General features: G+C 43.1%; 1 protein-coding gene across 6 annotated transcripts in view; it reads left to right on the forward strand.

Moving 5' to 3' along the window:
- NFYC (nuclear transcription factor Y subunit gamma) overlaps nt 1-13,893 on the forward strand; it is a 65,057-nt gene that overhangs the window by 40,040 nt on the left and 11,124 nt on the right. For all 6 annotated transcript variants that reach the window (XM_070368227.1, XM_070368226.1, XM_005904936.3 and 3 more), the window contains 4 exons: nt 3,162-3,233; nt 4,619-4,732; nt 7,901-7,996; nt 13,053-13,226. In XM_070368227.1, coding sequence (XP_070224328.1) covers nt 3,162-3,233; nt 4,619-4,732; nt 7,901-7,996; nt 13,053-13,226 — 456 coding nt within the window. The remainder of the gene's footprint in view (nt 1-3,161; nt 3,234-4,618; nt 4,733-7,900; nt 7,997-13,052; nt 13,227-13,893) is intronic.

A 13,893-nucleotide genomic window follows, 5' to 3' on the forward strand; every position in this document is an offset into this window, starting at 1 on the left:
TTTGAAACTCCAGATGTTGTTTAGTTCAGCCTGAGACCTGTTGACTGTAATTTGGCTTTAAACTCTCATTGAGTGAATTCAGACTTCTTGAAGTTCAGCAGTTTCAGATGGCAGCATTTTTAAACATACTTCTTTGGTTGTGGTCAGGAGCACAAAGATGTTCTGAGAGAGAATCCGCTCTCCAACCTTTCTGATGTCACTCCTAAGAGTAAAGTGTGTCAGTTGTTATTCCACTTGGATTCGCATCAGGATAAGAAGTTAAATGTTACTCATGTCAGTTGCATGGTTGCCAATGACAAGGGAGCATTGAATTGAAAGCCAGTTTACCGATTGTGAAGGGGCGCCTCTCTCCAATAAGCTGGTCATAAAGCCTTACATGTGACTGGAAAGCTGGGCTGAGATTATAGAAAGCTGGGCTATTGTCAGTGATTATGAGCCCCACATGCACATCTGAAGATCTTTTAAGATCTCAAGGTTTAAAGATCATGAGAAAATTTCTCACAAAAGAAAAGATGTATGGGACTTAGAACAGAGTTTTTTGTAAGTTTCTTCCTCTCTTCAAGGTGGAACTATATCTTGACTTTTCCTTGTTGTTGTTGTTGTTTTTTAATTGTAGTCTCATAAAAATTCTGAAAGTAATATTTTATTCTTTCAAGTTGGGGAAGGAGATCTTTTTATCAGCTCTGGGCTTTAGTTAAGTAATCTTAGAACAGTGTTGTGGGAATTATATTAAATGACGAAGCCAAATGAGAACTTGTAAGAGACCTAAATCTTGTGGTCATAATCTTGTGCTGTGTGTATCATCCTGGGAGGCCTTCCAAAGAAACTTATCATCCCTAGCGTTTTCTTTGGCATTTCTGTTTAGCATCATTTTGTGTGATACACCACACAAGAAGGAGGACCAGTGATTGATTTCTGTAGTTAAATGTTTTTTTGTTTTTAAATCCCTTTAGGGTCTGGCCCCAATCCAGTATTCCCTTTCCTGCTGCTCCCCTCTGTACTGAGGTCATACATCTAAAACTTAAATAGGCCAGTTTTTTGGTCTCTGTGCTTCTGTGTGTGCTGTGTCCTTTGAATAACATTCACTTACTTTTCCAGCAAGCAGATTTGAAGGATCCCAAGACACAATTCAGATGTCAGCCCCTCTGCGGAACATTTGCCAACTCCTCTTGCTCACTCCAACACCTCCCCGCTACCCACCACTTGCAGTTGGTCATTTCTTTCTTTTCCCTGTGGGATTTTACACCCCCATTCTAGTATAGCTTAGGGGATTATAATATTTCATAAGTGATAGTCTCTAAACTATTTGGCTGTTCGAAGAAAGTGAAGTCGCTCAGTTGTGTCTGACTCTTTGCGACCCCATGGACTGTAGCCTACCAGGATCCTCCATCCATGGGATTTTCCAGACAAGAATACTGGAATGGGTTGCCATTTCCTTCTCCAGGGGATCTTCCCAACCCAGGGATTGAACCCAGGTCTCCTGCATTGCGTGCAGACGCTTTACCATCTGAGCCACCAGGGAAGCCCAGCTGTTCAAAGAAAAGTGTATTTGCGTCTTGCACATAGTAGTAGGCATCATACATTTGCTGTCAGTTGAGTTGCATGAAGGAACAAATGAAAGAGGAGGAGAAAAAATTAGAATGTGCCGTGCTATCTCCTTTTGGTGAAATTTTAGTAAACTGGACTTCTAAGCCTCTACCACTCCAGAGTTAGATTTTTAGAGGCTTCGTGGAAAATGCTGATACTTAATTTGGAAAAGACAAAAAATTGATGTTGGGGTTTTATAGAGGTCAGTGATAGCCAAGCAGCTTGTTGAATTTGGGTGGAGAAATTAGATGTCTTGGGATTTCCCTGGCGGTCCAGTGGTTAGAACGCCGTGCTTCACTGCAGGGGGTAGTGGGTTCCATCCTTGGTTGGGGAACTAAGATTCTGCATGCCACAAGGTGTGGCCAAAAAAAATCAGATGTCTTGGTGTATATTTTATCTTAATAGTTCCTGTTCTTCTGTATTCATAAAATAGATTCTGGGAAGGCTGATGATGTTTTTCCAAAATGCTTCACTGCCTTCTTTGACGTACAGTTGATTTTTTTATTGGTCTTGGAAAAGAAAGTTCACTAATGCATGTTAATTATACCAAATCTCAAATAAGAGCTGCTTCCTCCATAATGTGATGATGTAACTTCCCAGGTGAGGGTATTGGATTTGGTGAATCACATTTCAGACCACTTATAGTATCAATCATTTGACACCTAGTGCCAGTAGGGATTTTGCTGATTTTAGCTAATCTCTGCCTTTTCAGTTTTCTCTTCTTTGCAGCTTTGAAACCCAAAATTGATTTTTATTTCTAGAATTGCATCCATCATTGGCTGTGTATTTAAATACCAGTAGTATCAAAATGAAAAAGCACTTAAATCAGAAGTAATTGAGTAATGCTGATCAAAAATTCCTTTCCTAAATCCTTTCCACAGTAAAGTTAAGTGGTTTCTTCCCAACTTAGTCTTGTTTGTTAAAAAATTGACAGGACTACTCCTAAACAGCAGCTGATAAATTCACGCTTACCCTTTTTCCAAACTCTTCTACTCCTACCCCCACCCCCAGCAGATTTTGAAGACAGGGCCTTTGATGCTGTGATGGGTAAGGAGCTCCTCCTCGGCTTCTGGTGTCATGTTAGTGCAAAGGTCAGAAATAGCCAGTGTCACATTGGCTGAAGAGAGCGGTCACTGTGGTCAGGTATTGCTGGCGCTTGCTCTTGTAGTCCTTGATTAGAAGGAAATACTGGCAACTTGGAGAAAAACCCCTAAGGCCAGAAATCTCATTTTAATCTGCATATTGCAGACTGGTAAACTTTCTTAGGGGGAAAAATGCATTCATAATGCATCTCTCTATTGTTCTGGCAAAGAACCTGGTGTTGTTTGGGGTTACTTTTCATGAGGGCCCTGTTAGAAGGCATCGTAAGTTTATCCTGAAACCCTTTGTTGGAAGCTCTGCATTGGTTAAGAAGTATTTTGCTCTAGAGCTTGTGTTTTCTTAATTTCATTTGTAATTTCTCTCCTGCCATATTTTCTAAAAGGAGGGACTAAATCAACCAGGGGGTTTCATGCTGCCTGTCACATCCTATTAATTATTCCTACCATTTATACACCTCTTGTTACTCATTTCAGAAAGATTTCCGAGTACAGGAACTCCCACTGGCTCGTATTAAGAAGATTATGAAACTGGATGAAGATGTGAAGGTGAATTCACATTCATTTTTATTATTCATGTTGAAAGTAAAACAATGGGAAGATTATTGCTTATTTCTCTAGAGCTCAAAGTTTAATTAAACAAAAATAAAAGTATTATTGTCTGTTGGTTTTGTATTTGGTTCCGAGCTGAAATTGAACAGTTTTAATTATTGTATGGTACTTTTCTAAAAATTGGGAATATCCTGTTTGCTAGCTGTTGAAATCCAAGCTACTGAGTATTTGTTTTTTGAATTGCCTGATTCTTTCCACTGTGTAGCGTAAACATGTATCATCATGTCAGCAGAACGGTGACGTCTTCCTGGCATCTTATTGCAGTCTCTAGTTAGTTGATCTGAGCTCTAAGAAATGTCTGATAATGATATTGCACTTGTTCTAACTTTTCAGTCTGTGAGTTGTTTTACAGTTTATGCTTGTGAGAGGATTTACTTTGGTTGACCATTTTTGCATTCCTAGGAGTCCGCCTCCTATTAACAGTTCTCTCAAGAAGAGAGCAACTCTCTCCACTCTGAATTAATAGTTTCCTGTATTTGTATAGAAAGCTAACAGTTTATAGCAGTTTTCCTTTTTATTAGCTTACTTCCTCATAGTAACCATGTGAGAGTTCACAGGATAAGAGTTACTAGTTTCTCCATCCTGTAGATATGCGAATAGACACAAAGAGGTTAAAAGTGACTCACCTAGAGTTGGAGAACCAAGATCCCAATTCTCACCTCCTGCTTCCTTAACTCTGACCACACAGACAGATCACCACAGACCACCTCACAAAGGCTGCACAGGGTCCAGAGCTTTGTTTGACCAAGAGTTTGAACTTTGAATTCAGATTCGGCAAGGCAGCTTCCAGTACTTGAGGACTTACTATGTGCCAGGCACTTTTACATACATTATCTCATTTGATTCCCACAGCAACCCTGGCAAGTTGTTACCTCTTTTTCACTATGTAAAAAGTGAAGCCGAGAAGGGTGAGAAGCTGGAGGTTTTCCCTAAATCCACTGGCACTCATTATCTTTCCCCCACGTTGTCTCCCTTTGGATTAGAGCCTACATCCTTCCACTTACTGGCTCTGTGTCTATAGGCAAGTCACTTCACTTCTCCTAAATCCTAGTTTCTCTGAAAGGCTTTTTTTATGAGAGCAAGAAAGTCCATGGAAGGTGCTAGATAAATAACCTTTCTCCCTCTTCCCTTCTTCTGTGTGCTACCTGCTTTGTCCCTGCTTTGTCATGGGTTTATTTTACCTTGGAATCTCTTGAGGCGACCCCCTTCTTGTTCTCTAGTCCTTGACCCATAGCCCATTGGCAGGACATGAGATAAGGGACAAACTGACTGGTTTGAATGACTTGCTGGTGATTGACAGGGAGGGCCTACGTCTGTTGCAGATGATCAGTGCAGAAGCCCCTGTGTTGTTTGCCAAGGCAGCCCAGATTTTTATCACAGAGTTGACTCTTCGAGCCTGGATCCACACAGAGGATAACAAGCGCCGGACTCTTCAGGTAATATTGTAGAGAATTAGGCAAGCAGCTGCCTTTGCCTTCTTCTCTTGCATGGCTTTGGACCAAAGATTGTTCTTTCCCACACCTCTGTCAAACTGATGTGTTTAACTGGCATCTTCCTTTTCTGGTGGGAGGCAGGCAGACCTTCTGGCCAAGACAGTATGCATTTCCCTACCAGGAATGTTAATTTCCAACTTCCCTGTTTGTCACGGCTCAGTGACTGAACTTTGTACTTGGTGAGTTCTCACTGTAAACAGAGGCTAAAGTGATTATTTATCTATTTCTAGATCTAAACAGCTTCCAGTTGGAAGGCTTGAGAGTCTTCAGGAAAGAACGGTCCCAGGAAGAATAGTCTCACTAACCTCTTTGGCATTTTTGTTCCTTCTCTCTTTTCCTGGGAATCCTTTCCTTCTTTCTTGTTTCTTTTTTTGTTTTAATTCAGCAAATCACTTTCTTATTGTATGAAGACCCCTTAGTCATTGGGTGTACAGCCCCTCCACTCATCACCCAGGCCCTTTCTTAGAGGAAAGATTTCCCAGACATAGGAGAAGTATGGCAGATACAGGAGTGCCAGTATTTTAACAGCAAAGCCAAGGAAATGCATTATGTTTTCTTTGTTTCCCTTTATCTCCAAAACTGAAAATGCATGCTTTTGTTCATTTATTCCGCAGATATTAAATGAATACCCACAGTGTGCCAAGCACTGTTCTAAGCCCTGGGAATTAATACACAAAACAGACAGAGATTCGTACCCTTAGAAATTCTATAGTCTCGTGCAGCTAGATATTGAAAACTTACTTATGTTGTCTTGGAGGAAGTCTATGGATCTAGAGAGAACTAATTAAAGCTACCTTCAGAGTCAATTCAGATTAAAAAGTAAAATGGGCAAAGCACTTGAACAGGCCCTTCAGAAAGGAAGACACCTAAATGACCAACAGCGAAAAGGTATGCAACGTCATTTGTCATCTGGGAAATACAAATTAAAACCGCAATGAGATACTGGTTTGTACCCACTAGAAAGACTGACAGTACCGAATGTTGGCAAGAAAGTGAAATGACTGAAACTCATTTACTGCTGGTTAGAATGTAAAGTGGTGTGATCACCTTGGAAAACTATTGAGCACTTTCTAATAAAATGCTATTCCTTAATCTCAGATCCAGCCATTCCACTCTTATATGTACTCCCAAAAGTGTGGACATTCTTGTATAAGACTGTCTGTAACAACCTAGTTTATAATAGCCAAAACCTGGAAACAGCTCAAATATCCATCAAGATGTAAATCTATTAACAAATAGATTTATTCTTAAAATGGATGACTACTCAACAGTCAGAGAAGCAAACTATTTATTCATGCAACAATGTGGGTGAACCTCAGTCATATTTAAGCAAAAGAAACAGATTACACAGTACATGCTATCATATACTATCATCATTTATGGAGACAGGAGTTGGAGCTGTGGTTGCCTCAGGTTGGTAAGGGAAGGAAGTTGGCTGGAAAGGAATAGAAGGAAACTTTGTATGTTCTTATATGGGTGATAGCTACCCGGGTGCATATATTTATTCAGATTCATCAAGCTGGGTACTTAAAATTTCTCTGGCTTTTTTGTTTTGTTTTTTCACTAAATATGATAATTGGTAAAATATTAGCATTACAAAAGGCAAAATAAAAGTGTTTAAAAGACTCATTTAAGTATATCTGTTTCCAAAATTCTGTAGAATGCTTTAGTATATGTCTAAAGGTGATCATTTATTTTTTTCTTCCCCTCATTCTATCCATAGATGAGCCATCTGGGTAGCTTGAGTAGGTGACATCATCATGAATGTGATACTATATTGTACTAATCTTAAATGAGACCTGGCACCCTTAATATGTGCCCTGCCTCTGTTGGGAGGGTTTATTATCAGGCTGGTGGTTGGCAAGAAGGTCGGGCTGGAGTTTTGCATTTCAGTGGCTCGGGGCCATCACAAAGACAAGGAAAGGGGAAAAAAAAAAGAAAACAACAGAAAATTTCCATCCCCTCCTATTTTATCTGATGAGTCATCTTTTAACTGTGATATATAGAGCTTGCTGAGGATTTCTGTTAGCATGTTGACTTTCCCTCCAACATTTTATTATGAAAAAATTAAACATAAGCAAAGTTTACAGTGAACACCTGTGTAACTTACCACCTAGATCTACCATTAACACTTTACTCATTTTAGTCCCATATTTGTCTTTCCCTCTGTCCACCAAATCATCTGGTTTTAAATGCATTTAAAACTTTATATTCCCCTGAGCACTTCAATATGTGTGTCACTTACTAGTGTTCTCTGTTTTTTTTTTCTTTTGCTTTATAATTGTCCTACAATGAAGTACACAAACCTTAAGTATACATAGTGTGTTGGTTCTTAATTTAAAAATCTTTTAAAGAAAGGGAATGTCACTCTTAGAAAGAACCTCATCAGAGCAGGCCTTGGTTTCAGTAGCATTAGTCAGCTGACTCATGTTCTCTTCCCCCCAGCCCCTACCCTAGTGGCTTCAGATTTCCAGTATTCCTGTCACGTTAAACAATATTTAAACTGTGAATTTGACATTGTCATTTTGAATTTCAAAATAAAAATTGTAATTTTGTAGAAACTAACATTAATAGATCCAATGACTACAAAAATATTGTAAAAAGTTACTGAAATAGGATTTCAGCTAAGAGATTCAAAATAGATTATAAACTACATGTGAGCCAAAGAGTCAAAATATTATTTAGGGGCTTAAAGGGTTATCAGGTTGAGTAATAGCCTAACTTTGCTAACCACAGAATGACCAGAAACCTGTCAGTTGATATGGCTAGATTTGTACGAATGTATCTGGAGGGTGATAATCTAAACAGTTGTGGGGAAGACCTTGGAGCAGGATCTAGCAGAGGTGTTAATAGTTGCAGGCTCAAGTATCTAGTCTGTAGAGCATGAGCTATATGTATCTCTTCTTTGGTCAGTGTTTGTCCATCAGGTCTGATCATTTGAAGTTTGTAAGAGTTTGGGTGTGCTTTTTTTTTGGCTATAGGCTTGGCCGTGGGTCTTTAGTTTGACTTAGAAGTCATCGTCTTAACCTTACTTGTAACTTGGAGAGTAGAAAGCCAGGTAAACTAGTTTCTCCCCAAGTTAATTTTTCACCCTGCTTTTCTTTGTTACAGAGAAATGATATCGCCATGGCAATTACAAAATTTGATCAGTTTGACTTTCTCATCGATATCGTTCCAAGAGATGAGCTGAAACCACCGAAGCGTCAGGTGAGCTGGGAAGGCATTGCTGACGAGAGGGTGCCTTGCATCCTGGTATCAGACGATCTCCGTTTCCTCTGTCAGCACAAGTCATTTGTTCTTCTTTTGCTTCTCTTTCTCTAGACCAGATCCATCCTTAACATCTTCTGTTACTCATTTAGGGATACTTTTAACTCAGTGCCTCCGAGGTGGTGTCTCAGTGAAAACAGACAAAATGAAAAGTAAAGATGAGTTACAACAGTAAAGTGTAGCTCATTTAGAAATATCCTGGGAAGTCTATCAAGAGTTCTTAAGTCTGGGATGGGAGAGCAGGTTAAAGATTTTAGATTTCAGGAAGCAGCTTCTGTGTGTGCATAGCTGTGCTTGAAGGGAGTGGACTTGGTCTTCTCTTGCTCTGGATTGTGGTTCTCTACGCAGTGTGCTGGCTGCACATTAGAATCACCTGTTAGAGTTTTTAGAAATACCAGTGCCCAGGCTCTGTCCCCCACACCGGCTGAAACAGAATCTGTGAGGGGGAGGCTCAGGCATCAGTCCTTTTTAAAGCTCTCCAGATGCTTTTAATGTGCAACCAGATTTGGGAACCTTCACTTAAACTTTTTCCAAGCAGTGACGAGAAGGAATGTGTCTGCCTTTCCTGCTCTTCTGTCTGCTCCTCTCCAGAGGTCACACCATTGTTTTTCAGCACTTTGTGTACATAAAGCTCTTAATTGCAATTTTGATAGATCCCTCTCCTGTGTTGCTCATCATTTTAGGCATGCAGATTGCATGACTCACTGGATATAGTAGAGATACTTGGAATAGTGGCAGAGTCTGGCAGGAGCAAAGCTGAGCCTTGATCTACTTGCTTTGTTTTTGTTAATAAAAGTTTCAGTGTTTTTAATGAATTATTTCATAGTATATTATCCTTAGAAATAGGAGTCATTCAGTAATGACTATTCTGTGCTGTCTCATGTTAATAACCAGTAAGAGAGTGTAGGAGAAGTGGGCATCTTTAACGGCCTTTGTAATTGCGACCCTGCCTGGGGACCTTTGGGTTAGCAAGCCCTCAGTACCTCCTTCCTAGCACGGGGTGCCTCACTGCGTCTCCATTCTTCTGGGCAGTCTTTGCTACTGTAAACATCCTTGACTGGAAGCTGTAAGGCGTTGCAAGGAGCTTTCAGTCGGATGTTTACAGCGGCAGGCTGCCACGGTCATCCCGCTGCACATGGCCTTTGAAACATTGCAGGTTTGTGTCCACGGCTCAGTTCCTCCTCTGGGTGCTTCCCTCCTCTTTGAGAAGTCACTGCAAGAAGAACTCAGACCACTTCTCTTTCTTCAAAACAGTTGATACCACTCACCCACTCTCCCTGTTGGAATTTGTTTCAGAAGCCCCCTTTAAAAACAAGGTGGTGAGCTCTGTGACAATCAGGCCTTGCTCAGGCTCCTTGCAGCAACTCCTGCTTGTTCCCTGTGGGCTGCCTGCCAAGCCAACTGGCCAGAAAGAATGGTCGTGTCCTCTCCATTCCTCCCGTGTCCTCAGTGGTTGACTCTCCTAGGGTGGCAGAGAGCTCCTTGTTACATCCTAGCCTGACTCTGAATGCTATGATCCATCTCCTTTAAAGTGTGTCTAGCTGAGACAGCTCCTTGCTGCCTGGGTTCAGTTCTTTGCAGGCATTCAGGCCATTGATTGGCATCCTGTTCGGGACAGCTGCTGCCTGGCCTTTTTTGAAAGGTTGAGATTGCCGAAAGCTGGCCTAAAGTTCTAAGATAGCGCTTTTAATCCTCTGTAGACATGAAGTTTTCCCAAGCTCCAAATTGGCTGGCAGCTTCCTTAAGTCTTTTAAAAGCGCCTACTCTCCAAAACTCACCCTTTCTGAAGGAAGCAGCAGTTCATTCTTGCTACTGAAGCAAATGTGCTTTTGGGGGCTGGCTGCACAGCACTGTGGTGATGGCCCTAGGAGGTGATGCTGCCCATTCTCTGGTGTTGTTTATCAGACTCCACTGCTGGAGAGATTCCAAGAGCAGGCACTCTGGTTGGGGAGGCCACTGCTAAGCTGGGCAAGTGCCCCATCCTGAATTGATCCAGTCATTCAGAGATTGTTCTAGCACAGGGGGTGGCTTCCCGCTGCTGGGGAAAGAAACGAGCCAGAAATACTGAGTTGTTGTTCTAAGGTCCTTGACTTCTCAAAGATGCTTGGAGATGTCTCTTGTTCTTTGGTGAAGCAAGTAAAGACTACTCAAGCAGGAGAGAGTTGAGACCTGACTTTTACCCCATAAAGCTATGAGTTGAAAGTTCCTGCTCATTGAAACGTCATTTCCTCTTCACCCATTTCTTTAAACCAAGCATAATCACTCCCTTTCTAGCTTGACCTCCATTGGCAGAATGAGTCTTCTAATGCAGAAGCAGCTTAGATATGCTTCCTTCCATTCCAGTGATTTGAGAGCTGACATGCCTGTCCTCATAAGGCAAACCTTGGTGCCTCTATTTGATACTCACAGAGTGTCCCAGACATTGCCTAGTTCATAAACAGCTTAAGAGGGTACTGTAGGCAGCATAGGAGAAGCTCTTTACATGTTCTCACAGCTTTTGGAAAAGGATATTTTAGCTTCTGAAAGTGGTACAGTGTTTGCTATTTTTCTGGCAGAAAGACAGTATTCACTTGCAGATTTGCTGTAGTCAAGGATAACTGGAGACAGAACAGTCACAGGCCAAGGGCTGGTGAAGGCCAGGGGCTCCCTACTCCCCAAGACTTCCTACTGGTTAGTTTTGGAGTTCTTAGTCCTCTATACTCGTTCATCACCCAAGAGCTTTTTCAAGTTAGGTTTGGACTTTAATGGTTAATGTTTTTTATAAAATGGGAAGGGAGTTCTGAGTGGGAAGATAAATTCATTGAACCTATTTCAGGAGCCTTGAAAAGAGTAGCTGGCCTTTGTTTCTTGGCTGGGGAGGGTATCAGTATTACCCCTGTCATAGCCAAGATCTAGTTGACTGGTGGACCTTTATTTATAATGGTGAGAAGTTAGAGTTGAAATGGAGATAATGTTGTCACAGTTAAGTTGTTCTGGAAACTGAGACCTAGATGCAAATAAAAGGGAGCTTCCTTTTTCTTCTGCCTCAGCGTGATCATGTCCAGGGTTCATACTGTTTGGGCCTGAAGCACAGAATACATTAACTTAGAAAGTTGGTTCCTGTTGAAGGGCTAGCTTAGAAACCCAGAGTGTCCAAAGTATCTGCCTAGACTGGGTGAATGGCCGTCAGGGAACCTTGCATGCTGAGATCCAAGTTTCTCAGAAGCTAGATCTCCGCAGTCCTAGTTTTAGTATCCTGGGCCCCCAGTTCCCCGGAAGCAAAAGAGTACCCAACCCCATCCTACAGTGGACAAAAGTGTATCCCCACACGGGGGCTGCAGAATCCTAGAGGGAGCAAGAGTTAGGGGTTCTTGTCTGTTGCTGACAGTTGGTGGGTTTAAGAGTGTTTGTCATACTCCCAGCTTGGGTTAGGGCTTCCCTGGTGGCTCAGCCAGTAAAGAATCCACCTGCAGTGCAGGAGACCTGGGTTCAATCCCTTGGTCAGGAAGATCCTGTGGAGAAGAAAAGGGCAACCCACTCCACTATTCTTGCTTGGAAAATCCCATGGACAGAGGAACCTGGTGGACTGCAGATCATGAGGTCACAAAGAGTCAGACGTGACCGAACGACTTAAGCATGCATGCAGCTTGGGTTTAAAAAAAAATACTTTCCTACCTCCCATTGTCTGCCCGGCCCTATGAATTCATTTATCATTTAGCACCTGCTTTTATTGAGTGCTTGAAAGGAGAATGGTAATAGGGACAGTAGGGGGCAAGAGAGATCGAGGCTTTGCCTTCATAGGCCTGTCATTCTAGCAGGGAGGGTAGTGAATTTGACCAGCAAGTACAAAAAGGTTTCATGAGAAAAGGGCCGTGGAAGCACAGATTGGAGATAGGGTCAGTACCAACCGTGTATGTCCCTTTGGAGAGCTCTGAGGCAATCCACAGGGTCTCTGCCTTGGAGAAGCCTTTTCCTCTTTCCTTGAGCCTGAAAGACTTAGTCCAGAGCACAGAAGTGAGTAAATTTAGCTGATATTTTTGCTCAGCCAGCCGAGTGGTTGTATGTTTGTATTGTTTCTGTTGTCCCAGGCGGGGTTCTGTGTGTCGCAGGGCCCTCCGGAGCAGACGCCGACCTCTGTGTCAGTGGTCAGGGGCCGACCAACCCTGGACCCTCAGACTGTAACCATGCCGTAGTGTGTGTAAACATCCTACACTCTCAGCTGTGAGCTCGAGGTGGCTGGGAGAGGGTTGTTTACTCCTTCTGCCATGGAAAACGTCCGCTGAAGAAGGAACAGTCTCTTCACTCAGCAGGTCGGCCAGAATGCGACCTCCCTAGTCAGCCAAGGCAGCACCCCAGTGGAGAGCTGTCCCTCAGGCCCCCTGGGTTGCACTTCTGTGGCTAAGTACCAGCAAACCACATGTGATGCTGGATAGACTCGGCCTTAGTGACCACTGAGCTCTCGACATGCTGTGAAAACCTGGGCTCTTGCCTACCAGCGTTCTTGGTCCTGACATTTGCTTCTGAAATTCCAACCCAGAAAAAGCCCTGTGTCCCTTTCCCCGACTCTTTTCCTCTGGAGGTGGTGGGGGAATGAAATAAGGAGAGTGCTGCTTATTTGGGAGGTTGGGAGCCAGCCTGAGTGTTTGGGGTACTTGCAATTAGCACTGTTCTCAGATCACAGGCCTTGACAGCATTTACTGACAAGCACTGCTAGTGCGTGGTTTTAGTTACGGTAATTATTTGCCCATTTGCAACTCATCACGCAGTGGGTGATTACTCTGTGCTTCAGAAAATTGGCTGTATGTTTGTTTTGTGAAGCCTATGGAATCTGTTATTTTTAGTTCGATTTAGCACAACTGGTCTCTTCAAATTCCACTTTCCCTTGGCTTCAAATGTAGAGAACTCAGCATTCAGCAGGCAACTGTGCAGAGCCCGTTTGGGGGAAGAATGGAAATTCACTGCGGCGGCTGCTGAGTCGGTTCTTTTCCTCTTACCTGCCTCTCCTTCTGCCCCACAGGAGGAGGTGCGCCAGTCCGTGACCCCTGCCGAGCCCGTCCAGTACTACTTCACGCTGGCTCAGCAGCCTACTGCCGTTCAAGTCCAGGGGCAGCAGCAAGGCCAGCAGACCACCAGCTCCACGACCACCATCCAGCCTGGGCAGATCATCATCGCACAGCCTCAGCAGGGCCAGGTCTGTGAGCAGCAGAGGCTGCTGTCCCAGCAAGACAGCACCCCTTAGATTTGGGATGGGCAGAGTGGGGCTGGGGCAGATGGGCAGTCAGACCATTGTAGGGCACTGGGTTTGGATTCTGGAGACCTGGACTTGCCCCCAGACCCGGCTGCTGAGGTGATGTGTCACCTAGTCTCTCTGGATCCTGGCATGCTCATGGGTCACATGAGGAAAGTGCAGTGAACAGGACATTCTCTGGGGTCCCTAAAACATTTTAGGAGGAAAAAGTCTCTATGATGCCCCCTTGAAGAGAGTGACATCTTCATATGAGGTCTTTTAAGTGGATTCCATGCCTGCTGTCTGCGTCTCCCCACCAGAATTGGAATTTGTATCTTTAAGGGGGCAATCAGGCGTCATTGCCAGCTTGCATACATTTCTTCTTCTTTTCCTCATCATTTCTGTCTCCCACTGGATGTGTCCAGTGACCTTCTCTTTTTAGAACAGTAATCAGAAGATTCCTTCTCTCCCGATAGTGTTGTTGTGAAAGCAGTTAATATCCACATTGGTGGGGATCATGAAAGGCTGAAGAGAACTATGTTTCCTGAGCCCTGACTCCAAATTCCCTATCAGTCATTGTTTATCCATCAGACATTGAGTGTCCTCTTAGCTAAAGTCCAATGCTGTGTTG

The sequence above is a fragment of the Bos mutus genome, chromosome 3, assembly GCF_027580195.1.
Source record: "Bos mutus isolate GX-2022 chromosome 3, NWIPB_WYAK_1.1, whole genome shotgun sequence".
Classification (NCBI taxonomy): domain Eukaryota; kingdom Metazoa; phylum Chordata; class Mammalia; order Artiodactyla; family Bovidae; genus Bos; species Bos mutus.